Below are 26,817 nucleotides of genomic sequence, written 5' to 3' on the forward strand. Positions count from 1 at the left end.
GGCAATCACTTTCAATATGCAGAAGCTATGTCCAAAGACATAATAGGAATGACAATGGCTTTAGAATCCCAGCTGGTGCCTGAAGCAGGTAACTAGTGTGCTCTTACAGCATAGATGGTGACATACTTTGGTGTTTTAGTTGCCTCTGGTGCTGCTATAATCAGTTTTCCTCTGCAGAAAAAAAAAAATAAGGTATTTCTATGGAAGAGCCTTTTCTCCAAAAGCAGAGGGAAGAAAGCAATGTTCAGAAGAGTAACCTGGGGGGCAGCATGATTGCTTCTGACAGGGCAAAGACAAAGACACTCTGTAAACTACAAAACCCTTCAGTCCTGCCACAAGCCCTTCAGACTTACCTGTAACCAATATTTACAGTATGGGTAAGGATGTGTTTCTTCTGTTATGTACCTGACCAGATAGAGAAGAAACAGGCTTTGCAAATACTTCTCAAGTGAATTTATTAGTCAGGACTGATCTTTATCAAAGCATCACCTGCTTCATACCTCAAACAGCTTTTCATCACAGTGCAGCTGCACAAGCCTCTGCTCTCCCTGAACACATCCTTGATATGCCAAGGCAGACTTTAGCACACCACTTGTTCACATACGTCAGCTCCTGCATTCATTTGGGTTTGAGCACAGGAGTTCAAGAAATGTTTTGTTTTCTCTGTCTCAATCATTTGAAAAGTTTCTTTCTTTTCTTCCTCCACTGCTTATTATCCACATCTTCGGTATCATCAGGAGGATCTGGCATTACAAAGCCATCAGTCATTTTATAGTAGACTATTGTGGAGTCTGTCTCAACTATGGCCAAAGTAACTGACAGCAGGGTGTCAGGATCCTCTGGAGGGAGAGCTGCTTTCTTCAGTATTTCCCTTAACCTAGGAGAGGAAAAAAAATTTAGAAAGGAGTCCACAACCACCTACGATGGCACAAAGGTAGAACAGCACCATTTTTATTCCTGTTTTACTCTGCAAACTTGTCTCCAACAAAGTGAGCATAACATCTGTTCTGATAAAAACCCAAAGTCGTGTAATCAAGCAACAAAAGTAAAAACAGAATCAGTTACACACATCTCTGCTGGAAATGGCTCAACACCTGTTTCTAAGCTTTGTTTAGGTGTACTCATGTGCACGTGCCTCAGCCATCCCTCATCCACCACAATCCTAGTACAGCAATCTCTACTGGGCCTGTTTTTGGTAGACTTGTATAAGAAATCTAATTAAATAACGCCTGGTGTTCACTTGGAGAACTGAATAATTAAGATTTGCAGAGGTAAATCTTCCAGTCCCTCTGCCACAGGTCTGTGCCAGACTGTGGAAGGTCCAGGAGCCCAAGCCAGGTTTCTCTACCTCCCTGTCTAGACTAGAAGCCACAAGACAAATGTTCTTCTTCAGGACAGTGAGCCCAAATAATGTCTTCCTTAAAAGCTCAAGACAAAGTTATGCAATTTTTCCTGTTTAACTTATTTTAAGAGTAACATGCCAGTTATTTTTCGGTTCAGAGCTCAGGACAACACTGATCCCTGAAGTCCCTGGACTCCTGGTCTGACTGGGGAGCAAGTTCTGAAGGAGTGTGGTGACCAGAGACAGAACAGTAACACCTCCCACAGAACATTCCCACAGAAAGCTTCCTCTTTCCCCCACACATCAGGTGCAAGAAGGCTTCTCTGAGATTGCTAGGACAGTTTACATTCCAGCGGAGTTCAGCTGTGCACCAGCACACACCAGTGAAACTCCTGGCTTCATGCACCCTGGAGAGTTCACCCAGCAGAGCACAGGCAGCTCTGAGGCAGGGAAATGCAGCTGAAAACAGGCTCTCTCTGAAGGCAGCAGCTTTCAGACTTCAATCACCATCTTCCCTCAGAACCCCTTTGATCTTGTAATAAAAGCCAAATGGAATGTGGCAGAGAATGAGCAGCAGCCTGGAAAGCCTCACTGTTAAACCCATGACCTTCTTAAGGATCCATCTGTGTTCTGAGCTGTGCATAATCTAGCCTGGTAAATTCAGGAGGGTCTTGCCTCCTGCCTGCACCACTGGCCCAGACACACAGCAAGGCAACACAACACAGTTACTTCATGCAACAGAGATACCACAGCTGGGAAAAGACACAACAAATAAGGTGAGAGACTGTGGTAGCCACTGGCAGAGGACAGACACTGCAACAGACTCCTTCAGGTAATGGGACATCTGCTCCTCTGCTCACTGCCACATCAGCAGGCTCTGTCTGCAGGTTTACTTGGCAGGTAACAACTCACTCTGTGCTCAGCACCTCCAGCTCTTGTCACTTCTGGCCCCTGTGCAGAGCCACCCCCAGCACCACAATGTCCTGCCAAAACCCTGGCAGAGGACAAGAGCCCAGGAAAAGGTTATAGATGTCCTTCCTGACACATACAGAAAGCAAGAACCCAATTGTCACATGCAGAATTATTAAATTATTTGGTTTGGAGGGAACCTTAAAGCTCATCCAGTTCCATCCACAGGCAGGGACATTTCCACTATCCCAGGCTGCTCCAAGCCCTGTCCAACCTGGCCTTGGACACTTCCAGGGATGGGGCAGCCACAGCTTCACTGGGCAGCCTGTGCCAGGGCCTCACCACCCTCAGTAACCAAGTGTCTGGAGAAAGCTCTAAGTTGGTGAGGCCAGACTGCTGGCAGAGACCCCGTGAGGAAAGAACTATCCATGAAGCAGTGGACATTGCTCTCTCTTTCTCCTGGGAATGCAATATAGAATTAATGATAAAACACCTAATTAAAGGGCACAGCTACCCAGGAGAGATATTTTGGGAGCCAAAGAAACAAAGCTTGTGTTGAGTGTGGACAATGCTGTATCTGAGAGCAGACTCAGGCAGAGGCTTGCATTCACCTGTCAGCCAGGGCAGAAGCTCCTTACTATCTTCTTTAATACCTGTCACTGGTTTTCCTCAGTCTATTAGGAGGAGGGATGGAACAGTGAGGCCTTAGATCTACATTTCTAATACTCATGATTTCTTCTTATACCACCAACCACAGACACCCCAGACTTTACTTCCGCCTATTTAGCAATTAGGACTTCAAAGATGCTCCACGATCCCAAATGCAGCAAGGACCTGACAACAGATTAACAACATTTCTTCTCCCTTTTCAGGAGTTAAAAGTTCCAGGATTTATGTAAGGAGCACAAGGACACGCCATTGCATCAGGATGATCTGCTAACTCTGCTGTCCACAGACAAAAACTGACAACTGCAAATGCATCCTTCTCCTCTTCCCCCTTCCCTCCACACAGGCAGCCCCAAGACAAGGGTTCTCATTCATGCATACCACAGCAGCCACAGTGCACTGCAGCACATCTGCAAGCTGGTGAGAGGCTATCTTTCAGAGGGATAAGCTTTGGAATTCAGGAAGTCTGTGTCAGACATCATCCCGTGCCCTCCTCCCCAGAAGGCATCCCCAGCAGCCTCTGTGCCCAGCCTGCTCACAACGTTTCTCTGCACCCGCAGACATTGCAAAAGAGCCATGGAACCTCTGATTTTACTGTGCCTGCTGCCTGCCATGAGCAGGAAGATGAAATACTGCAGGAAAAGTATAGCTCCAGTAAACCTTTTAATGCATCTAATGCTGTCTATGGAAAAATAAAGCAAGCATGAAGGAAGCTTTCTGAAATTCAAAGAATGCATGTTTGACATCCTAAACGATGCAAGAAGCCTTTATTTCAAGGGAAACCACCCTCAAGGCTGCCCATCACACAACAGCTGCAGTCAGTGATGTAAATAAAATCCTAGGCAAGAAGCCCATGTGGTAACACTCCCCAACAGAGCCAGCTGATTTAAATTATCCAGTCAATGGCTACCAATAAGCTCCTTTGTGACCAGTACAATCTGCTACACCATACAGGTGATTACAACTATAAAAGATTAATTTGCTAAAAAAAAAGTGGATTTAACATTTCTGAAAGTGTCAAACATCAGTGGAACAGAGGAATTCAGTACATCCAGTAGTCTGGCAGATGCCAACAGCCCTGACCACCTACACTCCCCAGCACCCTGAGCAGCCTTTCCCCCTGAGTAAGAGCTGTGTCAGGACACACTTGGAACTACTGATAACTGATGGAACACTGACACCACAGAGCCCACGACCACTCTGGGCTTGGCTACTAACTGTGCTCCAACAGTGTGAGTCCCACAGAACCTATGGGGTCAAGCCTTTGCCATGGACTGACTCTCTCTGGGTCCTCCTTTTCCACAGGAATTTCAGCATGCCCACTCCACTGTCTTCACAGCCATTCAGCAGAATGGAGAGACCTGACACAAGAAAAGGTGCAGCTGAGGAACAGTTCCTGCTGTTCTGCAGGGTCTCAGTAAAAGCTCAGCACGTTTTCACCACAGTCTCAAGTTAAGCTTGTACTGTAAGAATGCACTGTCACTTTGTCACCTCCTCAGGGACAGCAGACAAAACACTCCATCACCTGAGCATATGTTTACCCACAGGCTCAGCCTGGTAATGGACATCAGGGACAGACAGGCCTACCCATGCCACCTTCTTAGGATTTATGCCAATCACTGCCTGGTTAAAAAAAAATCCAGAGCCCCAGGAGGGTGCACAGAACAATCAAATGTGCTCCTGCATGCACAGTGAGAAACTGAAGCTAAAATACCCTGCAACTACTCCTTCCCCTCCTCTCCCTCTCCAAAGGATGAAAAGCCAGGGAATGTTAAAACAGCCAGCACAGAAACTTTAGGCATCCCACACAAAAAAATGTACCTCTTGAAAAAAGGTATCCTTAAAGAAAAATAATGAGGTTAGGGGAACACAGATACAAGAAACACTCTAAAGTTTTATAGAAGAATAAGTAGAATAAGACTAAGTAGAATAAGTAGAATAAGACTAAGTAAGTAGAATAAGACTAAGTATTTTTTATGAAAATTTTTATTTGTTGGAGATCATGCAGTGCAAAGTTTCCAGTGTAATTTGAAAGCCCAGCTCTAAAACCTTATGGTGCCTGCATGTACACTCAAATCCAGATCTGCTCCCACCAGGACAAATGCAAGCAGGACAAAGCCCTCATTTTCCACTCAGGAAGCAAACTCACATTCACCTCATGCTCCAGGAGATTCAAAATCCAAAGAGCTGGCAACCCTAAAAATACTTTGGATTAGAAAAAGGGCTTAGAAAAGGCTTCCTAGTTATCTACACACTAGAGTCAGTAGAGATTGCTTTTTCCTACCAAAGAATTAGTCATAGGAGCAGGTTTAACTTACTTAACATTGTGCAAGGAGCACTGCAGCTAAGGGAACAGCACCAGCAATGTCATCCTTCATCTGTCATTACTGCTGCATTCAAACTTAATTATGGGAGTGAAATGAGCTGATCTTCTATTACTGTGGCAATTAATAGCTTTAAAATAAAACAAAACCCAAAACAAAACAAGAAAATCCATACAAATCCATCCAGAGAGCCAAGGGGAATATTGCATCCTCCCCCATCTTAATTTTGCACTATGTAGATGCTCAACAACCATCAGAAATCTGTGCTGTTTCCCAGTACCTGCTCCTAACAAAATAACACTGCCCTTTTCTCTGGAAGAAAGAACCAGGTATACAGCTGGTGACCCTGAGGTTTCAACTGACTCTTCAAAATCCAGCCAAGTCAGATCATAAAGAATTCAAGCAGCCAAGTTCTGTGATGAACAAAAGAGCATTTCAGAGACACAGCCCATGCAATGCCTCTGAGAAGCAGCATCACTCTGCAAGCTCAGAGCAGTTTTATGGAGGTTGCATAGAGCTGCATTGAGCTTAAATGGAACTACTGCCTTCCATCTCATAAAAGCCAAAGGTTTTCAATCTGCCCTTTATACTTGGATGAATAATTCCTTGCAGGCTTGGCCAGCCTGAACAGCTCCCTCCCCTGCTCACCAGGCAGGGCTGCAGAGTGCACACAAGTTGGTCTCTGTGCCACTGCAGAGATCATTACCCCAGGCACTGGAGCGTGCCATTGTCCCAGCCTGGGTCAGCACCACAGCACAGGAACCTCCCACAGGGCACAGTTCCTTGGATTCAACCAGCACAGCAAACTTTAGCACAGCTAGCCATCAGGAATGCTGCTCCAGACCCTGCTGCAGGGCAGGCAGCAGCAGCAACCCAGTGCCTTGAAATATGTGGGAAGGAGCACATGGGGCTGGGAGAAAGTGTAAATGCACACCACCATTCCTTGGGATGTGTTCCCAAAACACACAAATAGGGAATGCTTGAAAAAAACTCAGTTTTTGTAACGGAAAAGAAAATGCAAATAAAACCCCACGTGCCACATTGGTTAGGAGAAGGAACTGAAAACTCGAGGAACATAAAGATCTTCTTCCATGAAAGTTCAAGAAGAAAACAAGACAAACCACACAAAAGGAAGGTATCAAAATTCAGCAAAGTTCTAGAGGAAACACTACTGGATGTTCAACCACACTACTGCATAACCAACTCTGCTGTGGGAGCTGCAATCTCATTTAAAATATTACATTTTTAAAAAATAAAAAATACTAATAAAGAGCTTGCATTTAGGAGCCACTAATTAAATTTTCAATGTGTGATTTCCTGCATGAGTAAATTATGCTTATAGCAAGGGAGTTACTGACAAAACTGTGAAGAGGATGCAAGATGCATGTCACACTTCCAGTGCTTTAAAATAATAGGATTTTTCAGTTTATAGCAAGATTTATTTCACAGTCTACAGACTTTTAAGACAGTAAATTCCAGTCCTCAGATTTCCTTCTCAGGATGCCTATCAGCTTTAAAACAAAACATTTATGAATTTTTTTTTCTAAAATAAGTTAGCATTTTAACAGAATAAGCCTTTCCCAAACTTCGCAGGTCTCCATGACCTCTGGCAACTTCATCCTTCATTTACAACACTTGTACAAAAAATACAAACAGAGCAGTGATGTGTCATTTAATCTGGCAGTTTATCTGCAACATCTTGCTTAGACAGAGTTATTTGTCTAGGACAGACAGTGCCCAATTCTATTAGATTTGGGACCTAACTCCCTGGTCCTTGAAGGATCAAGGCATTCCAAGCTATCTAACAATCTATTTAAAAATCAACACTGTGAGCTCTCCTAACTTGCTGAGCTTGGTTTATGCAAGTCTGCCAGCTCTGGAGCAGCACCACCAGGATTCAACTGTTTCCTCCACTGTGTGGAGCCACAGTTGTGGAATGTACTGAAAACGAGGTACTTGGCATGCACTAAGGTGTTGTAGTGAGCAGCAAACACACCCCAGCCTATGCACCTACAAACTCCTGCAAGCATGAGTCTCTGCTGAATTCAGAGGCTCTCCAAGCCTCAGCCAGCTGTGTGTGGGTCAGAGCAGGCCGAGACAGACAGAAATTGCATCATATTCTCCAGGGCTTCACCCACAGAAGATTCAGCAATCTTCATCTGAAGAACATACAGAGCACAAAGTCCCTTCTCAAGACTGTGTAAAATAATTTACTCTTTGCTCCACAGCCTGTAATTCTGTAATTTGGTGGGTTCCTGTGCAGCCCTACCCTGCCACAGCTGGATGAACAGCTTCCCCCAACTCTGCAGATGCAGAGAGTGAGCTTAGGAAGCAAAACAGCTTTTGCCTTCAGCAGCTAACTGTCATGCTCAAAGTGAACATGAAGAAATTTTGTAATAGGCTAAAAAACATTGAATAGATTTTGTTTTTTGTAGGGCACTCATATTTGTCATTTGCCTAGGTGTCTTGCCAGTAATTTCCACAGCAACTTTCCTGTGGCCTTTTAAGGACACACTTCTCAGTGGCAGCCAAGCAGGGAACTTCATGAAACGCCTGGGAAGGCAGAGTTTGGCTGACGTGAAGTAGAGAACCACCACTATATTTCTCTGGAAGACCAAACCCACAAGAGTGACTGACTAATATTTGCAAAATGTGAAATCCTTTTTAGCACATACGTAGTACTAAAATCCATTCTTTTCTAGGAAATCACTTTCTTCCTTCTACCAATAGGAAAAATGCAGAGCAGAATAAGATGGAACTCTGACTTCAAGGTGACACTTCCAAACCCTACCCAGGTCTTACTGGTTAAACAAGGAAGTGCTGTCCATAAATGCTGCTGTTACTCACTTCTTTTACAGTTAGCACAATTCCAGGCCCAGAACAGACAGAACATTTTCACCTTCCCAAATCCCTCCAAGGGCTTATTTTCAACATTAAGCGCACTGCATTCACTTGTACTCATACCTCCTCCCCTGCTTTTAGCAGCCTGACAACATCCATGGATATTGAACACATACAGGCTTTTATGGACACACCTGGCACTGCAGCCTGGGATTCAGCTCACCTCAGTGACAACACACCCTGTGTCCTTGCTCAGCAGCAAACCCTAGTCACAAACTGTACTTTTAATCAATGTGATGCATTCACTCTTTGCCTCTCCACCACACATACTTCCAGTACCAGATTCCAGACACTCTGGTGCCAGAGGCAGAGCAAACAGCATCACCACAGAACAAACAAGTGCAGAGGCTCCCTGTGAAAAGCTCCAATGACACAGTAAAAGATAGGACATGCATGCAGTGGAATACCTGTTATTAAAAGTCCATCAGAACATACTCCTAGCCTTTACCCAATGCCAGGAATCCAAATTCTCAGACCAGGTGGAAACACACTATATTAACCAAGCACAACAGCTCAGCATGTAGGTGGAATTCCTCAAAGATCCCACATCCTCACTGGCTGCCTTCTATTTCCACCTAAAATCTTGTCTGAGCTGAGAGTTGCAGGGCCTCCCTTTCACTCACACACACACACACACACACACACACACACACACACACACACACACACACAAAGAGAGACACAGAGAATCTCCTGCTTGCAGACAGGCTGCATGACACTCAGCATTGAACCCTGCAAGGCCTCCCAGCAGCTTTCCTCTGCTGTGGAGATCACATCACATTTCTCTGCAACACCAAGCCCCCAGGAGTGATTGACTAGTATATTGTAAACACAATATTTTTATCAGCACAAAAGTAGTACTAAACCCCATCAATATCTAGTAATTAATTTTCCTTCACCTCACCCAACAAATAGAAAAATTATGTTAGAAGTCTAGACAGCAAGACATTGATCTGTCACTTCTAAAACCCAAAATAAAAAGCAAAAACATCACTCCTAGAGTGCACACACACATCTAATAAGCACAATTAATTAGCTACCTACTACTGTGTCAGGCTGCCACCCACAGAGCAAGAGGAAGCAAAAAAAAACCTCTAAAATTTGTAAAGCCAGCCCTGAGCCAGCCAGTTCCTATCAGGAGTGGGAATAGAAGAAATTGAAAAATGTACAACCATATGATGCCACTGAAAACAGTTCAGGTCTTCAGAGTCATCATGACAAATACCAGTCAGAGAAGGCAGCCTTTATCAGAGAGTAAATCATACTGTGCGTCTGAGGCTGCTCTAGGGTCCAGTTAAAATAGACTGTAAAAGTACAGAAGTGGAAGTTTTCTAGGCTGTAAGTATCTGTAACGTAACAGATTCATGGCTGTGCTATCTTCTGCTTGAAGAATTGCTCTTGCATGTGTGAGGAAATTAAGTCAAAAATCACAGGCACATGAAACTCTAGACATAAAGAGGAGTTTTCTGTTCAAAGCAGCCAAATTATAGTTTGAAAGCACAAGCAGAACAAACCATACAAGGCTTATCCACAAATTTGACAATAAAAAAGCTGATTATTACACAGCTCCAAGAGGATTTCTTTCCTCCTAGGTCCTTTCCAGTCCAGCATTGTACATTTCCCAGAGTACAAAATCATCACAAGAATGTTCAAAATATAAGGTGTGAAGGTCTTGTGTTCTAACCTTGTCTCTCAAACACATACTTCGGTGTCCACTGCTATCTCCTAGCACATATGCAACTCCAGACAAAAGGAAATGTTTATCAGTGGGCATCAGTTTCTGCTTGACCTCCAAGAACCACTTCCAGACAGGGAGAGGCAGAGACTGATACAAAGCTGAGGTTTTCTTAGCATTGCAAGCTGCCTGTGCGTCTGCTGAACCCAAAAATAGCTCTGCTTACAGGCTGTGAGGTTGCTTTCCTCTGATACTCCTCTATTTCCTCCTCCTTCCCCTCTTGACCAAGCCATCACCAGCCTGAAAAATGTATCTGTGCTCCATTTTCTGTAACCCATGGTTAACCCCAGACAAGCACTGAGCACACCCTCACCTCTCGTGGCTGATCAGAATGTGTGCAGGCACTGGCACCATCACCTGGAGCCCCTCCTGCTCCCTGGCACGGGCATGCAAACACACCAGCTGCAGCTCTGCCACTCCCACGGGCTGCACCTCATGCCAGCTCCTCCCTAGAAACATTCGTTGGGGATGAGAGGGGTAGAACATAAAACACAAGTTTTAATCAGTTAAATAACAAACACAGTATCTAAGTTAACATCTAAGGTTTTGTTGTCTCTCGCTCTCTTCACAGGAAAACTCAATTTATCTGCCAAACTCCGCTCCTGAGAAGCAATCCTGCTAAAGAAATCCATGGAGCAGGAGCAGCCTGCAGGACCAGCCTGCTGGCTCCAGAGCTGTACTGATGGATGGTGAACAGCCATGTCTGACAAAGCTGCTTTGCAAAAGCCAAAATAAGATAAAAACCACGCAGCTTTAGTCATCTGAAGCACTATAACCCAAATTTGGACTTCATCAGCACCTTGAACTCTGAAGCAGCAGGTGCTAAAAGCATGGTTAATGATCATACACAGTTCTAACCTCCTGCTTAAAGGGATAAGGATTAAGCTTTTGCTGCAGAACTACAGAAATCTTCTTTTAAGAACTATTAAGGCATTTTCTTCAGAGGTGTAACAGCAACAGAGGCAGCAATTTCTGGACTGTAAAATCCCTCCCTTCCCTGACACTGAGAAGCACAAGGCTCCAAGCAAAACTGAAATATTTTTCTTAGGCTGGCTGGCTGCCTACTCACAGTCCCATTTCAATAAAGCCAACTTGGAAGAAGCCAGGCAGAAGTTTATGTATCACATAACTCTGCTCCACTCTGAGCAGACACCAGAAGACTACATTGGATTTCACAGGACCATTTTGGCCAGAAAAGCCCTCCGGGATCATGGAGTCCAACCACTGACCTGACACTGCCAGGTCCTCCACCAAGCCATGGCCCTAAGCCCAACACCTACAGTTTATTATAAATTACTACATTGTTACATAATACATTACTACAATGGTTATAAATTACTACTACCACACTTGCAAATGATCTTCTTTGCTAGAGGAATCACTGCCCTTTCCAGAAAACAGGCCAGCACACAGCAGCCATTTGCTAAATGGTGACTTTTGTGAAACACTATGATTGAGCAACTCCACATTCATCTACAACTGAGGACTGTTACAAGCTCAACCACTGAACTTGTCACTTCACCTTCCTATATTCCTATTCCTTCCCCTACTCCTCTTCCACATTTTTTTCCATGCTGACTGCCTTTGCCCTGAACACCTGCACATGGAACTCCTGGATGAAATGGGCCCTCATCTTTCCACAGGCTTCAGGGAGGCAGAGGATAGAAACTTTCAGCACAAAAAGTCTCAAAATGGGCACCAAGGCCTTTGTAAGGAAAAGTCCTGTCCCAGTGCAACCAATTAGTTTAACAGCTCCAAAGGGCAAAGGCATTCATTGGGATACAGTCACTTCCCCAGTTTACCTTCTAAGAGATCCAGGTACACCAAAAAGGCAGCGTAGACTTGAGTGCTGTCAGATACATCAAGAGACATCATTTCTGTGAACTGAGACCCAAAAAGGAATGTTGACGAAGGAAAGCACAGGTTACATTTGGAATGCACACACCATCTCTCCAGCCAGCAAAGCCACTGGAGTTTCAAAGCAGTTCTAAGGCAATCAAAGAGCGGGACTTGTTTCCTGACAGTATCTCAAAAACTCCTTTTTTTCCGCATTCCCCATACTTTAAAAAAGCAAGCAAAATAAACAAACACAAGAGGAATTACAGCTATTTCTGGAACAGCTCTAGCTTCTTGGAATTTTACCTACTTGGGGGTAAATTTTATCTGTTTTTGCTGCAACACGTCAACGTAAGACGATAGCCAAATTAAACACCTCCATGTTTTTGCTGTGGTAAAAATGAAGATGGAGTCGAAGTTTAAGGCGTTTACGTTTCCCAGATGGGATTCCGTGATTTATAACATCCGCCCCTGCTGGCAGTGGCATTACCCAACTACCCCAGGACCGGAGCCCACCTCGACAAACCCAGCAGAATAGATTATATCGGCAGATTATATTGGCATCTCCCCGAAGAACCCTTCTGGGGGATCCCAGGTGCACCTCGAGAGCCGCGAGGGGAGAATCCTGCAGGGAGTGCGGGACCCCCGAGAGACCAAGGGACCCCCGCCCCGGCCTACCGCGGGGTGAGCCGTGATCCAGTTGCCGCCGGCGGCACCCGACCAGCTGCCCTGTGCCTCCGGGGCCCTCCCGGCCGCGGAGGACCCCTGGCCCGGATCGGTGCCCCCCTCGTCCCCCAGAACCGGGCAAACGCCACTCCAACCCGGCTCGGCCGTCGGCTCCATGCTCTCCCACCCGCGTGCAACGCGGCTTCGCTCCGGGCGGCGCGCGCACCCCAGCGCTCCCGGGAAACTGCGGCACCGCCCCGACCGTTCCGCCTCCGCTCCGTTCCGTTCCTACCTCCCCGCCCTCCGCCGCGGCCAAAGGCGCCGCTTTAAATTCCTTAAACGAAAACATTTAGGGATATGGATATGTTTACATACGTGTTCCTCTCACGGTCCCGTTTTCTAAAGGCTCCAAAGCAAGGAACGCGTTATCAATCTGCAGTGCTCAGAGCTTTGACAGACTGCATTAAGGGACATGCCTTCAAGGTGTTGTCACTAAAAGCACCTTGGACTGCTTTACTACAAGTATCTCTGACTTCCGATGAGAATATGCTTTGCCTAATTCCAAACATCCCAGGTCTGGCTTATCAGCTCCATCTGTCTCGGTGACTCTTCTGATAAATTTCAGACAGTGGCTATTCTATAATAAAGCATCAATGAAAATTGGTCTATATGTATGTAGCACATAAATTTGTATGTGGTTTGTAGCCACAGGGAGTCATATTTGGGCCAATCTAATTCGAGGAATTTTGTGGTAAAATAAGCACAGCCATTCAGGCTGTTTAAAAAGTATTGTGTTATCCAGGATTTCAATTCCCTGGTCAGAAAATAGATAGCTAGATGGGATAAAAAAAATTCAGTCTCCAAGATTTTCATGGAAGAGTTGGCAGCAGTGGTTCACTCAACTGCTGGGAAAATAATTGAATGGATTTGAGTTCTTAGAGGTGAAGAAGCAAGTGAAAGGACATGGATCCACATCAATCAATAGATGAGTCAATTTACATCAGCAGGATGGAACCTCTGTTTTTCTCATTGTGGGAAACAAGTCTAATTTAGAAGAAATCTGCCTCAGAGAGAATTTGTCACTTGTCAAACTGAGGGATTATGCCTCTGCCAGACAGTAGTCATAGCTGGAATCTCCTTGTTTGGTGTAGATATTTAGAGGAGGCTGAAACAAATGGCTTAAATTGATTTCTGTGGGACTTACATCTGCAAAAAAACCGATTTCTTCCTCAAAGCTAAAATATTTCACTACAGAGCGGCTCATTGTCTTGTCACAGCAGGATAGAATCTGGGCTTAAAAAAACCCCACAGGATATAATTTTGTCCGCCAACAAAGAAGTCAGTATGAGTACAGATTACTTTGTATGTGGACATAGTCATACACTTTTATAGGTGGTAGAATGACACAAATTGTGGGGTAACTGTTACCTGAACTCTCCAAACTTTGCCCCATGCTGTGTGTGACTGGGAGTGAGAGATGAAGCTGAGCTGACTCCCTTCTCTCCTGCATGGAAGAACATCTCACTTTTCAGGTTTCTGCTGCTCTCACTCTTTTGTGTTCCACAGCAGCCAGCCAGCACGGCGAGCTGTGTGAGCGAGGGAACATCACTTTGGAGAGCAAATTACTAGCTTTGGGATGCTGCTGGAATCTTTTCATTTGCCCCCAGCAAATCATTATAGCTCTGACACTGCTCACAAAAATAAAAAGAAGAGAGGAGTGTCTTCTTTTTTCAGAAAAGAGCTGCAGGGAGTTTAGATTTCACTGAGGACATCAGGACCTGTACAGAGTAAAAGCACAATCGGAGTTCTGGCAAAGGCAGGCAGAGGAGGAGCTTATTTCTGCTGAAATATCCTAAAATCAGGACTGTGACCCAGCTAGAGTGTCCAGTGGATGGAAAATGTTGGCTTCCAGCCCTCCACATCAAGTATAATTTGGCAGCATTACTCCCCACCCTCCAAATGTGAGCGGAATTCCGTGCACGTAGCTTGGGCTGGCTCCTGTGAAACTCTAATCACCTCGCACAGGCTGCAAGGCTGCTCCTTCTATTTGGTTAATGAATCCAAGCATAAAAGCAACATGTGGCAAACTAACCATGAAAGAAAAGCCTCATTAATGTATCATTCTAGATGGACAATTATAAAGGCATTGTGAAGGGCAAACAGGAGGAACACATTTGCACTAATAGTTTAGGAAGATGTGTACAAATTGAGAGACTTTCTCAAATTTTAGTGCAGATGATTCTATGACCCCTGGAGATTCTTCATTGAAGTTTCCTAGGACTGATCCTTTTTGTGAAATCATCTGATCAGGAAACTGAGACAATATAATTTGGTGCATAAATCAGGTTCTATAAGGAAAGAAGAGTAAACATTAACTCTATATATGTATGTGTGCATATGTATATTTATATTTATATATATATATATATATATACACTACCTGGATGCAAGCAATTCACAAAGAGACTATGGATAATTACACAATTGTTTGCTCGCTAAAGGTTTCCCACTTTTTAAGTGTTGCAAGCACACAGCCAACAGTAGCACCTGCTCAAAGTGGGTCTGTCCACCTTGGAGAAACTTCCTAACCACAGCAAAACCCAAATATGCTGTGATGGGGCCCTTAGAATTAATCAGAGATTTCATCTGGAAAAGGGTCTAGCATGCCCAAACCTATTAACTTCTAAGAGAACTATGATTACCATGCCCCTTTCAAGATCGTGACCCAATAATTTTAATTGCTGGTATACTTTTTACGTATTTTTATACTAAATTGCCATTGGTCTATCCATGGGAGCATTTCCATGGTGGGTAAGCCAATGAAGTACAGGGAAAATCTTCCCTGTATTTTCTGTCTTCAAAGAAAAGGTGATGAGAAAGCTGGGGCTGTTCAGCCAGCAGAGAAGAGAGCTCCAGGGAGACCTTTGAGCCCCTTCCAGTACATGAGAGGTGCTTACAAAACAGAGGGAGAGTAATTTTTTAAATGAGCAAATAGCGATAGGACAAGGGGAACATCCTTAAACTGACAGAAAGTACACTTAGATTAGATATTAGGAAGAATTTCTTCCCTGTGAAGGTGGTGAGGCCCTGGCACAGGCTGTCCAGAGAGGCTGTGGCTGTCCCATCCCTGAGAGCGTCCAAGCTTGGATGGGGCTGGGAGCAACCTGGGACAGTGGAAGGTGTCCCTGCCCTTGACACAGGACTGGAATGAGACTATTTTTAAGGTCCCTTCCAACCCAAGCCTTCCAACCTTCCTAAGACTCTACGATACTAATCTTTCGGCTGCGTTCGAGCTGGAACAGCGCATCCCTCCTGCAGCGTGGGGATGGGCGCGGGGCGCGCAGCTGCTTCGTACAGACATCCCGCGGATGTTTGCCAAAACCTTGTCGCTATTAAAGCGCAAAGTTACTTCAATTCCCTACCTATGTGGGAAGGATGAAGGCGAGATCTTCACACAAACATCGAACAAAGGGGACGTCTCAGCGCCAGCAGCAACGCTCCGAAAGCCTCTTTAAAGCCCAAAACTCGGGTGGAGAAATGGGTTTGCAGCCTCCCGGAGGTCTTGGGGGCCGCACGCGGGGTCGCACCTGGAGCCGTGCCGGCAGCGTGGGACCGGGGCGGTGCCGCGGGGGGCGGCGAGCGGGGCTCGGAGGGCGGGCGGCGGCTCCGCTCAGCTCGTCCTTCCCCTCCCCCTTCCTCCTCCCTCCTCTCCCTTCCCCTCCTCCTCCCCCGTTCTCCGGGCAGGAGCCCGCTCTGCCGGCGGCTCCCGCGGCTGCCCCTCGCCCGTCATGGCTGCGAGCGCGCCGCTGCTGCTGCTGCTGCTGCCGCCGCTGCTGCGCGGCTGCGGGGCCGCCGCTCCCGAGCCGCCCGAGCCGCCCGAGCCGCCGGGCCCCGAGCCCGAGCCGCCCGCGCTGCCCGAGTCGGAGCTGCTGCAGCCCACCGTGCTCATCGCCATCCTCGCCCGCAACGCCGCGCACACGCTGCCGCACGTCCTGGGCTGCATCGAGAGGCTCAGCTACCCCAAGAGCCGCATCGCGCTCTGGTAAGGGCCGGGGGCGGTGCGGGGAGAGCGGGCTCCGCAGGCAGCCGGGACCGCGGCGCTCCGCCCGGGCAGCGCGGAGGAGCCGCGGCTGAGCTGGGGTGGCCGGGGAGAGCTCGCCCCCCGTTCCGGGGTCCCCCCGCGTGTCGGGAGCGCGGTGGCTCTGCCGGGAGCCGTGGGGAGATGAGTTATCCCAGGAAAGCTGGCCTGGAGCCTGGGAACATTCACCGCCGGAGCATGTGTCCAAATCCACAGGCACGGAGAACTCCGGCCGGGAGCGTGGGGCCGGCTCCGGGCTGGTAAATCCCGGGCTTTGTGGGAGCTGGTCGGGATGTTCCAGGGCTGGAGAGCGGTCGGGCTGGGTAGCTGCTGGTGGGCATTGAAAGAAGCATTGTTGCCAGGCTGGAGGCTGGAAGATGGATTAAAAGATGTATTCAGAAATCGCAGCATGGGGGCAGCTGCGGCGGTCAAACAGGGGTCGGGATGGAGGAATTAGAGCAGTTTGGGAACTGGTCAATCTGCCTTTGCAAGGGAACAAAGGAAAAATAAATCTTTCAACCTGACATAAATGTTGGGAGGAACAGGATTGCTTGGAAGAACCCCAGACAGATTTTTCTTTTTCTGTGGAGCCTGATCCAAAGTTTGCTGAAGTCCGTGGTGAGACTCCTGTTAACTTAAAAAGTCAATAAAGTTTCGTTTTACTTTGAAGGGGCATGGGGAGGACCTTTCCCCCAGTCATATCACTGAAGTGTCATTAAACAGATGTTTCTGTGTGTGCTTCAGTAACATGGCTGTAATTTGTCTCCAAGTGTGGAGCTCTGCAGAACATCAGTGCGTGGATTTTCTTTTTTTCTTCCTTCTTTTCATGTTGCAGGTGTATGAAGCAAGTTGTGCTATCAGGCCAAATTTGGGGTGCCACACAAGTGTGGTGTGGAATCACAAGCTGGTGTGTGGCAGTGGGTAAATTCGCGTTCCTCTCTGTGTAGATCTGTGACTCCTCATTCATTTGTATCAGTGGGAATTTTGCCAGTTGAGATTTCCTTATAGCAGATGTGTATAAAAACAGGTATTATCAGACCCCACATGGCCTGTCATTCATCTGAGCTTGGTGTTTATAAAAACTCGAGAAAGTTGTAAGTGCAGTCTTGATCACCAAAGCAGAGCACATCCCGAAATGCCTCTCACTGTACAAATGCAAAGTGAAGTTTGGGTTGGTTTTGTTTTGTTTTGTTTTTTGGGGGGAGGAGTTAAGTCCTGCAGATAATTGGTTGGCTCTACAACATTTTCAGTACATTTCTTGTGTTATCCTTACTAGACTTAAGGTCTCTGCAGTAATGTGTGAAAGTATTTGTAGGGACTTATTTTAACATTACTTAAAATATACTAAGGTTCTTATAAGAAATCACTCCCTTTTTAAGAGGATTGTGCACAGACACTAGGCATGTTTAAGCTGGAAAATCTGCTGATGAAAATGTTAATATTTATAAAACGGGAATGACTGAAATTGTCACAGCCGCTAGAAAAGTAGTTCTGAGGATTCTCTGAGTTGCTGCAGAGAGTGAGAGATACTGGTGGAGTGGCAGTGGTTCCTCGGAGAGGTTTAGCTCTGCTTCTCAGTAAGACTTGAGTTTTTCCAGAGCTGGGAGTGTTCAGGACACGAAGTACCCATTCAGAGCAAGCTCACATACGATATCTATAAAGTCTCTTGAGAACAAGTGAAACCATTCAGTCAATTTCTGGAAGCAACTTGTGTTTCAGACAGAGTCCTTTCAACAGATGAATTCCAAGATTTACCTGTGTCCCTGTGTTACTGGGATAGCTTGGGGAGGAGGGCGGGGGAGTGGTGTTTGTCACAGATTTGCATTCTTCCATTGGCACTTATATTCTACTTCAGCATTTTCTTGTAAGTAAGTCAGCATTTTAAAATGCCCAACTGTAGATCATGAGAATGAAAACTAGAGACATACATAATCTCTCAAGCTCCCATAATGCTCTGTCTGTATAGCTGGGGGCTGAGATGGAGGAGTGGATTCCTCTGATGGATTTCTGGGGGGGGGAAGCTTTATGAGTGACAGTAAAGATGGGTTAAGAGATAATGAGTTTGAAGCAGGCACTGAATTTCCTCTGTGTAGTCTGTACCTATCTCGAGCTTTGTTATCCCCATACTGAGCCAGAGGTGTGCGCTGGGCAGCCTCACGTTCCCTTCTTACCTTTGGTCTTAATTATGACTTAATTCTGAACGTGGCTGTGAGCAGCTTTGGAAGGACTTGCTGGCTCCTAATGAGCCGAGCAGGCCATTTGGTGTGGGGCCAGCTGGCACGGGGGAGCCGTGGCCTTACAACTAAACCCTTCCTTCCCTTCTCGCTCCCTTCGCCGGCAATCAGGAAATTACACCCGGGCTGCCTCCCTGGCCTGTGTTAACCCCGGCTGTCCTCGCCTGGGACAGCAGGCCAGGTCACCCTGGCATTGTGTTGATGACTTCACGGTGGGAATTTCTGTGGGACAGCTCAGGTTTCTGTGCCGGCCCTGCCGCTGAGCTGCCCGGGACGGACTGGGCCATGGGCGGTCTGGGAGCCTTTGGAGCCAGCCATCCCAGAGGGAATGGCAGTCTCCCTGCTTTAGGCACAGGAGCCAGGCTGGGTCTCCTGTCACCATGGAGGCGCAATGCTGAAGGGAACAGCCGTCCCTTTGTGGAGGAGGAAGGGGTACAGCCGTTCCTCCGAGCGCCCGAATACCGGGTGCTGTGGGGAGCGGCCTGGGGCCCGCCACAGGAGAGAGCCTAAAGGAAAAAGACCTGGCTCTTGGACCCAAGTCCAGGTTTTTTATACCACAGAGAGTTCTTCTGACGTGCTGCTCGTGTGGCTGAGCTTCTCCCAGCACTCCCTGTGCTCCCAGCCAAGCTGGGAAATTTGCAGGGAAAGTATACAACATTGTTTGTGCTGGGCTGGGAGAACTGCAAAGGAAGGGAAAGGGATCTTTATCTTGAGCAAAAATGACCCAGAAGTTATCCAGTCAGCCTGCCCCAACCTTCTTTTTCTAGCAGACCGAGGTTGAGTGGTTTTATTTCGAGCTGTATCAATGCTGACTGTTCATTTGATATTGGTCAGTGTTTGCTGGTCAGGAAGGTTCATCTTGGCTGCAGTAGACAGCCTAAAAGTGTGTGTATTCAGCAGTTTATCACATTGCCTTACACTTTCCTTAGTCTCAGATTAAGTGATGGTATAGCAAAGAAAGTAATTGCCTGTAATTTCATCTTGTGCTTTATCCCAGTGGGTTATCTGTTCTCTCCTCTCCTTAGTAACCTGGGGATGGAATGCCTGCATAAATGAGTTGGTGCTTGGGAGCAGTAATTAGGTCCTTTTGTACTTAAAAATCTGTGCCTGCTTTGGGGATCAGAGTATTCTTATATTTCACAAATGATAATGTGAACAGTAGTGAGACAGGTGGAAAGCTGGAATAAATCCCAGCTGAGAGATGAGTGGATGTACTGTAATACAGCTCCAGTGAGGGAATAGTTTCAACTTAAAAAGAACAGGTTGAAGTTGAAAATAGAAGCTGATGAGATCAGTGTAATAATTATATTTCATAATTATATATTATTAGACTGGAACTAGCTGATGATATCTGAGTATTTTCTTGTTCTTTAATGGTTTACTTTTCAAATATGAAAAAATTCCACATAGAGGGCAAACTCCAGTGAGATTCAGGGATCATTTAAAACTGTTATTACTCACAGGGAAGTGCTGGCTTTTAAACACTCTGTGTTTTCTGTCCTTGTCACCGTTATAGCAGTTATAACAACGAGGTCACTTTAATCTTCATGATCACTATTAATCACTTAGGAATGCTGACATTCCAGTCTGCTGGCTCTGCCTCTCCTGCTTCTGTCCACTGGTGTTTTGTATCCATTTCAGATGTGCTGTGACTTCCATGCTATTAAAACAGAGGTTATAGAAATTGTTTTAGAAACTAACTGACTTTTCACTTGGCTCATCATTTAAATTTTAGTGGGATTTAGTTTCCAGTTTGTATTTGTAGATACTTTAAATTTATTTATTATGTAGTTTTAGTAACAGACTGAGGGGTCAAGAGTGAGATGGGATTTGCACAGCTTTGGAATTGCAATTCAGGTGACGTTCCTGCTGTGCAAGACGTTGTAGAGAGTCTTTCTGCCAAAGAACTTGCAGTTAGATGACTGCATCAAAAGAAAGGAGTAGATACTTTCTATTTCTTGCTGGGGAAATTGGGGTAGAAAGGTAGAATAACCTACATGAGATTCTTGAATCTATCAAGGCTGGAGATAGAAGAATCAAAAACTGTCAGTTATGAATACTTTCTTGCTAAGGTCATTTTTACACCAAGGTGCAGTAAAATTACATAAAAATGGAAAACCAGGGAAGGCTAAAGAACTGTTCCCATCCAAATATTCATAATCACTTTTTTGTCCTTTAGATTTGTCTCCCTCATCTCAGTCTTGGCAAACTGAAGCAAATGGCATAGTGAAATTATTCAGTAGAAACATTTGAAGGGAAGTTCAAAATTACTGCTTTGCTGTGCCTTGCTGAGGTCTACATGGCAAGACACAAACCGCTCTTCAGCTAAAAACTGCAGTTCAACAGAGAAGCCATAAAAGAGGCGTGAGCTGTGTGATGGCAACGTGCAGGGTAGCAGGAGTTTCTTTATTTTTCCCTGCTGTGGTCACAAATTGCCAGATTCTGATGCTTTTTTGATGACATTAAAGAGCATCTTGTCCTACACGGTCAGTGAGACCCTAATATATTATATTAGACAGCAGTGAGAATATTGGGATAAAAGAAAAAAGGCAAAAGTAACTTAGCATCACGATAAAATGAGTAAATAGCCCTCCAGAGGTACAGGGACAATACCATAAAACTGGTGTCTTGAAATGTGTAGGAGTTCTGTGACACTAGTGAACATAGTACGTTGTGTGTGTTTGTTTAATTATTTTTTATGTCTGAGTTCAGCATGGTCTGTATCTCTGAAAATGCAACGATTTATTTTGGCTGCTGTCTTTTGGCACCCATCTGTTATCTGTGTCTGTCCCTTGTGTCATGAGGTGCCTGGTGCCTTGTAGTGCAAGTTGTGGGTTTAGAGACTGGAATCCAATAAAATAATCTGTTGTCCAAAAGAAGCAGTGGAACAGAGTTCAGTAGCAGAGGCTGTTGTTTATGGTAAGCCTTTGGATATTGTCAAAGGTCAGGAAGATCCAGTTTTCAAAATTTTTTGTCTTTTTTTCATACGTACAAAGTAGCGATGAAAAGACCTCCAGGAGTCATTTGGTTCATTCCTGCCAGGGACAGGATCCCTTCATCACTTTGTGCCTTGCTTTTCTTTTCCCATGGGGATGAGGGATTCCTCACCCAGTCAGGCTGCCCAGGTTGTGCACTGGTCTGTCTTTTGAACTACCTTCAGCTGTGGGTCCAAGGACCAGCTGCAACCAATATTGGCTGTTAAGTGTTCCTGTTAACTTGCCTCTTAAAAAAAAAAGGTGTATTTCACTTGTGCTTGGCACACCAGCTGTTTCAGCTCCTTATTTCTGATGAATCTGGGAGTAGGGATCAGTTTGGTCTGATGCAGGGGGAAGCCTGCCCAATTCCCACTGTCATCTTCATGTTACAGAGCCCTCTCCCCTTCCCAGTGCTTCTCTAGCTGAACTAATGCATGGATCTCCTGGAATGGTTAGTGCTGGAATGCACCTCCAGAGGCTGGCTGGTCCTTGCTCAAAGCCAGCTCTGCTGAAGGCTGCCTAGCACTGTTTCAGTTCAGGTTTTTAATGTCTCCAGGGATGGAGACTGCAATCCCTGGGCAGCCTGTCACTGTCAAGGACTGTCTTGGAAATTCATGTGGACTGAGAGTGGCAGACCTTTGGAATAAAGGCTGTTGTTCCAACCACTTTTTCTCCTTTTTCTTTCCCATCTTCTGCGGATTGGAACACGCCCGGTCACTGCCCATCAGATTCCTGAGGAAGAGACCCCAAGTGTGTGAGTGCAGTTGAAGAAGGGTCAGTCCCTGAGCTTGGCAAGGCCCTTCCTGAGGAGACATAAACAGGGACTTGTGCTGAGCCAGAGATTAAAGGGCTTTTTTTATCTCTTACATAAATTATCTTGTACCTGCAATTACTTATCTGAGTCCCTTGGGACTAAAAACTCTTCATGCATTGGGTCAAGATTCTCTAAAAACAGATGTGTGGAGTGCATGGTGTGCAGAACGTCACCCAGCACTGCTGCAGTCTCTTGTCCCAAAAGGCTCATCTGGGCTACAGGGTTGAGAGAGGACCGAGGTGATGTGGGGTGCTGTCTGTCAGAACGTGGAATTTCCTTCCTGTGGGATGCTGTCTCAGACTTTGTATTATTGCAGTCTATTTCTGTGCATCTCATTTCCTTTATTCTGGTCAAGCATTGTGCACATTGATGGTGCTCATGGCCAGGGGTGGATTACAGCTAAATGGAACCCATATGCACCAAAATTTCAGGGTAAAGAAGAATACAAATTAAAAAAAAAAAAAAATGTTCTCTGTGAAGTGGATTTTTTGCCCTCTTCTGTAAAATGCCCAGCTCTTTCATACAGACATGTGCCACTGCTAATACACTCACCAGTTAAGAAAAACACAATTATTTTTTCCTTCATTTTGTGTACAATTTGCCTTATACAGTTTTTAAGCATGAAATGATTACTTTTGTTTGTGTGTGCAGGCACGTGCATTTATCTATATATCTATATCTGGTGTCCTTGGGCCAGAGCACTTCTGTTACTGTAAAATGGTGCTAGTTTTCTTTCTGGAAAAGTTGACAGCAGACTAATGACAGCATGTTGATTTTAAACTTTTCCCATCTGATTGTGGATCTGGTATATACTTTCAAATGGAGTTCAGTCATTAAAGTTTTATGTGAACCACTTAGGTTGTGATAAAGTTTTGCAGTGTAACACATTGTTCCTCATCTTGACATGATGTGGCACTGCTAAAAAAAGGCTAAATTTTGTACTAGAGACTGAATTCACTGCAGAGGACTGAAATTATGTTAATGGCCTATAAAGCAGAATTTCTTATATTTCTTTGGGAGAAGTGGTTGCTTATTTGAGGTAGCTGTTAGACATTTTAGGAAGTGAAATGTTACTCAGGAGTGAAGGCTGCTTTCATTCTGACCAACTATTCAAGTAGTCAGTATGTTTTCTTCCACTTACTGACATGTAACTAACTGTAGAATCAGGTAAAACAGCATGAAAGCTGATAATGTTGTTTTCTGGTCGGAATATGCCTTCACCAAAGTCTGTCCGTGCTCTTTATCCAGGGATTTATTAAGACATAGATGTTGCTGGGATCTTTGTATCATCCGTGGTGCCTGACTGGTTCTAATACATGGAAGGATTAGATTCCCAGCTATTTACCTTTCATTCCGTCTGGATGGATGGATAGGAGTGACACACCTGTTCTAAAGATAAGCACATCTTGTTCTGGACAAGGATTTTGAGGCTGTCCACCCTGGAGAGCAGCCATGAGCATCTAAATTCATGCTGAAGCAGAAGATAGTGGGAGTCCATGTAAACTACAGTGCTATGGTAGAGCTCACTTAAGCTTTTTCACATTAGTTTTGTAAGGCTTCACTTCAAAAGGGAATTGTTTATTGGAATTTTTTTTGTTTGTTTTTTTAAAGATTTTTTTCCTATAAGGAAGAAAAACATGAATTATAATTATGCTTTTTTTCTCCTTTCCTCACAAAGAGTACAGGCTTCCCTTGATTCTAAAAGGATTGTTTGCTTAGTTTTAATGTCTCTACAGAGGGAAGGTTATGTGTTCATAGCAGCCTGGTTTGAATTTTGCCCAGTGGCAACAGTGAGGTTGTATTACCTGTGAAGGGTTAGTTTATGTCCTGAAGCTGATAGCAGGTGCTTATGTCTTCAGTTAGCAGGTTAGAACCTTGGTTTTGGTGCTGGCTCAGCAGTTGCTCTTAAAATAGGTGCTGCATTGTACCTTTGGGGGTAGGATGAGAATTTAAGGTTGTCATTTGAGTTATGTCCTCAGTACTTTCAATCATTCTTGTACTTACAAGGTACTTGGGAAAATTCAAGGTCAGGTCGGATGGTGCTCTGAGCAACCTGGTCTTGTTGAAGATGTCTCTCTTCATCGCAGGGAGGTTGGACTGAGTGACATTTAAAGGATCCTTCTCACCCAAACCATTTCAGCATTGGAGGAAAAGGCTGTTTTCCAGCATTCCTACTTTGAACTGCTAATTGTGACAAGGACTGTAAATGTTAAAACTCTGACAAATGCAAAACCCTTTGTTGGTTTTGTTTTGGTTGGTTGGTTGATTTTTTCCTCTGTTTTTTAGCTCAAATACGTGAATTATTCCCTACCAGACTTCAGCTGAGTGAACTTAAGCAAGTTCCTGTAGCTGGACTGCTGTATCATTAGATAACCAAAAGCCTGCTTCAGGCAAGTCATAAAAAGATGCTAGCTAGGAAGTGTGATTTTGGACAGGAAAAGTTGTGAGAGATCTATTCTCTTCCCAGAGTTTATGTCTAGGAGGCACAGAGGAACATGACCTGTGAAGCTTTGCAGCAAGACTCTTCTCTGTCCATCCATCATCAGCACTCCTCAGTTCATGTGTGAGAGGGAAGCAGAAATGTTACTTCCTCTTTGCATCAAAAAGAGAACCATGAAAACAGAGTGTGTGAGTGAGATTGAAACATGGTTTGGTGTGTGCTGCAGGAGCAGAGCAGGTGCTGAGCTCTGTCCTTGGCTGTACTGCTCCAGGGAGCTGTTTTGCCTTTTCCTTGGGGTGTTCCAGAGTGTGACCTTGGCCCACTGGACCTTAATGCTGGGAGCCCCCCTTGAGGTTCATTGAGGGTGTGTTTTTACTCTTGCAAATTCTTCTTCTTAAATGAAGACAACAAATACATTCCTGCAGTCTTATCACAGCTTGTAATTAACACCGTAACTCATAAAGACAATGAAAAAATATTTACAATTCAGTGAAAAGAGCAGCAGTCACATGCAAAAGTCACTACACTAGACAAACAAAAATCCTAATTAAAAAAAAATATGTTGAAAGATATGTCAGCATAGGAACTGCATGATTAGGGTAAAGGTTTATGGTTTCATTTTGGAAAAACAGTAAAAGGCAAGCTATTTCTCTTTTCTGTAAACTGAAGGATTAAAAGGAGTTCTAGCATCTTCAGGAACTGCTGGCCTGCATTTTATTTCTCCTTAATTCTTGACTACAGTTGGCTAGAATTGCCAGTGGGAGAAGTAGCTGGAATAGCTTTCAAGTTTGGAAATCTAAATATTCAAGGATCTGTTTTACTGGTGGGGTGTACAGGCTTAAAAAGTCAGGAGGACTGGTGTTAGTAGGGAGCAAGGTGAGATAATCTCCTGTGTTATGGACATGATCCCTTGGTGCCCAAGGGTTTAAAGTGAAGTTAGGTCTTGGGAGTGGGAAGATTTTGAGAAATCCAGTTACTTCTGCAGGTGGAGAAAAGGGCTGATGATAGTGGAGTGTCTGATATGACCTTGTGATGCTCCTGGATTGAACTGGGATTCCTTAGAGGGTTGTGGTGAGGAGTAAGATTGGGAGTTGTGAATTTTGTGGTGTATTCTGCATCCTGACAGAGTTGGGGAGCAGATTGGTGTTGACTTGGCTGGATGGCATTTTTTCTCTTAGTGTGTGCAGTGGATTTCTGGAAGCACTTAGCTAGAGTTTGTACTTTTAGTGCCTGGAACTTGATAGCTTCTCTAGTTTGGCTTGGCTCCAGCTCCTTCAGCACTTTCAGACAACGGTGGGATGTGGATAGAGGTGAATCCTTTCTGTTCTGTTTTGCTGCACAGGACATCTTAGGTGAGGATTGGGGTTGGGAGTTACAAACTGCTGTAGACTGAGTTATCAGCAGGTTATTCAGGCCCTGGAGGTTTACAAAAGCCAGCTGCTGGTAGGGAACAAGCATTGCATGTGCTCTGTGCTTTGTATCTGGTTTAGCACAACCAGTTCTTGGAACAACAGAGCAGTAGCCCAGTACTGTGCTCATTTTTCCCAGTCTTACTCCCTTAGCATTACTTGACTTGTTCATATAAATCAGTCTCTGGATGCAGCTGGTGTTTGCTCCAGATAATACGTGCTCCTTCAGTGTGAAGCTCTGGATGGGGTTTCCATTTATTTGTCTCTGAGATGGGCTCCAGGGTTTTGGAGGAACCTACCCAGATTCCTTTAAATTGGTTGGTAGGGAAGAATAATTGCTTTTGAGTCTTTTGCCTCCTCAAATATTTTCTTCCTCTGGCTCTGGCTGTCAGAGACTATGGTTGCGCTCATTTTTCAAAACACCAGTCTGAAATAAGTTCAGTGTGTGTGACTGGAATATAAAAATGTCACTGGTGCTAAATACTGTC

The 26,817-nt window shown here is 45.1% G+C and overlaps 2 protein-coding genes across 2 annotated transcripts in view; one reads left to right on the top strand and one right to left on the bottom strand.

The window, feature by feature from the left end:
- Window positions 1-505: 505 nt before the first annotated feature.
- Window positions 506-12,556, bottom strand: TSEN15 (tRNA splicing endonuclease subunit 15). Its single transcript, XM_062497702.1, has 4 exons — window positions 12,392-12,556; window positions 11,680-11,761; window positions 10,191-10,326; window positions 506-877 (listed from the first exon to the last, which is right to left on the bottom strand). Exons 1-4 carry the CDS (start codon window positions 12,554-12,556, stop codon window positions 673-675), a joined length of 588 nt encoding a protein of 195 aa, XP_062353686.1. The 3' UTR covers window positions 506-672.
- Window positions 12,557-16,371: 3,815 nt separating this feature from the next.
- Window positions 16,372-26,817, top strand: part of COLGALT2 (collagen beta(1-O)galactosyltransferase 2) — a 45,413-nt gene continuing 34,967 nt past the window's right edge. The window contains exon 1 of the mRNA XM_062497582.1: window positions 16,372-16,421. The gene's annotated coding sequence lies outside the window, so the exon portion shown is untranslated. The remainder of the gene's footprint in view (window positions 16,422-26,817) is intronic.

The sequence above is a fragment of the Cinclus cinclus genome, chromosome 8, assembly GCF_963662255.1.
Source record: "Cinclus cinclus chromosome 8, bCinCin1.1, whole genome shotgun sequence".
Lineage (NCBI taxonomy): Eukaryota > Metazoa > Chordata > Aves > Passeriformes > Cinclidae > Cinclus > Cinclus cinclus.

Excerpts from the sequence above, each read along its gene's own strand:
- TSEN15 (XM_062497702.1), bottom strand. The coding sequence starts at position 12,556 with ATGGAGCCGACGGCCGAGCCGGGTTGGAGTGGCGTTTGCCCGGTTCTG. Across the intron at positions 11,762-12,391 it reads GGATCACGGCTCACCCCGCG|TTCACAGAAATGATGTCTCT; the intron begins GTAGGCCGGGGC and ends TTTGGGTCTCAG. Across the intron at positions 10,327-11,679 it reads GTACCTGGATCTCTTAGAAG|GGAGGAGCTGGCATGAGGTG; the intron begins GTAAACTGGGGA and ends GAATGTTTCTAG.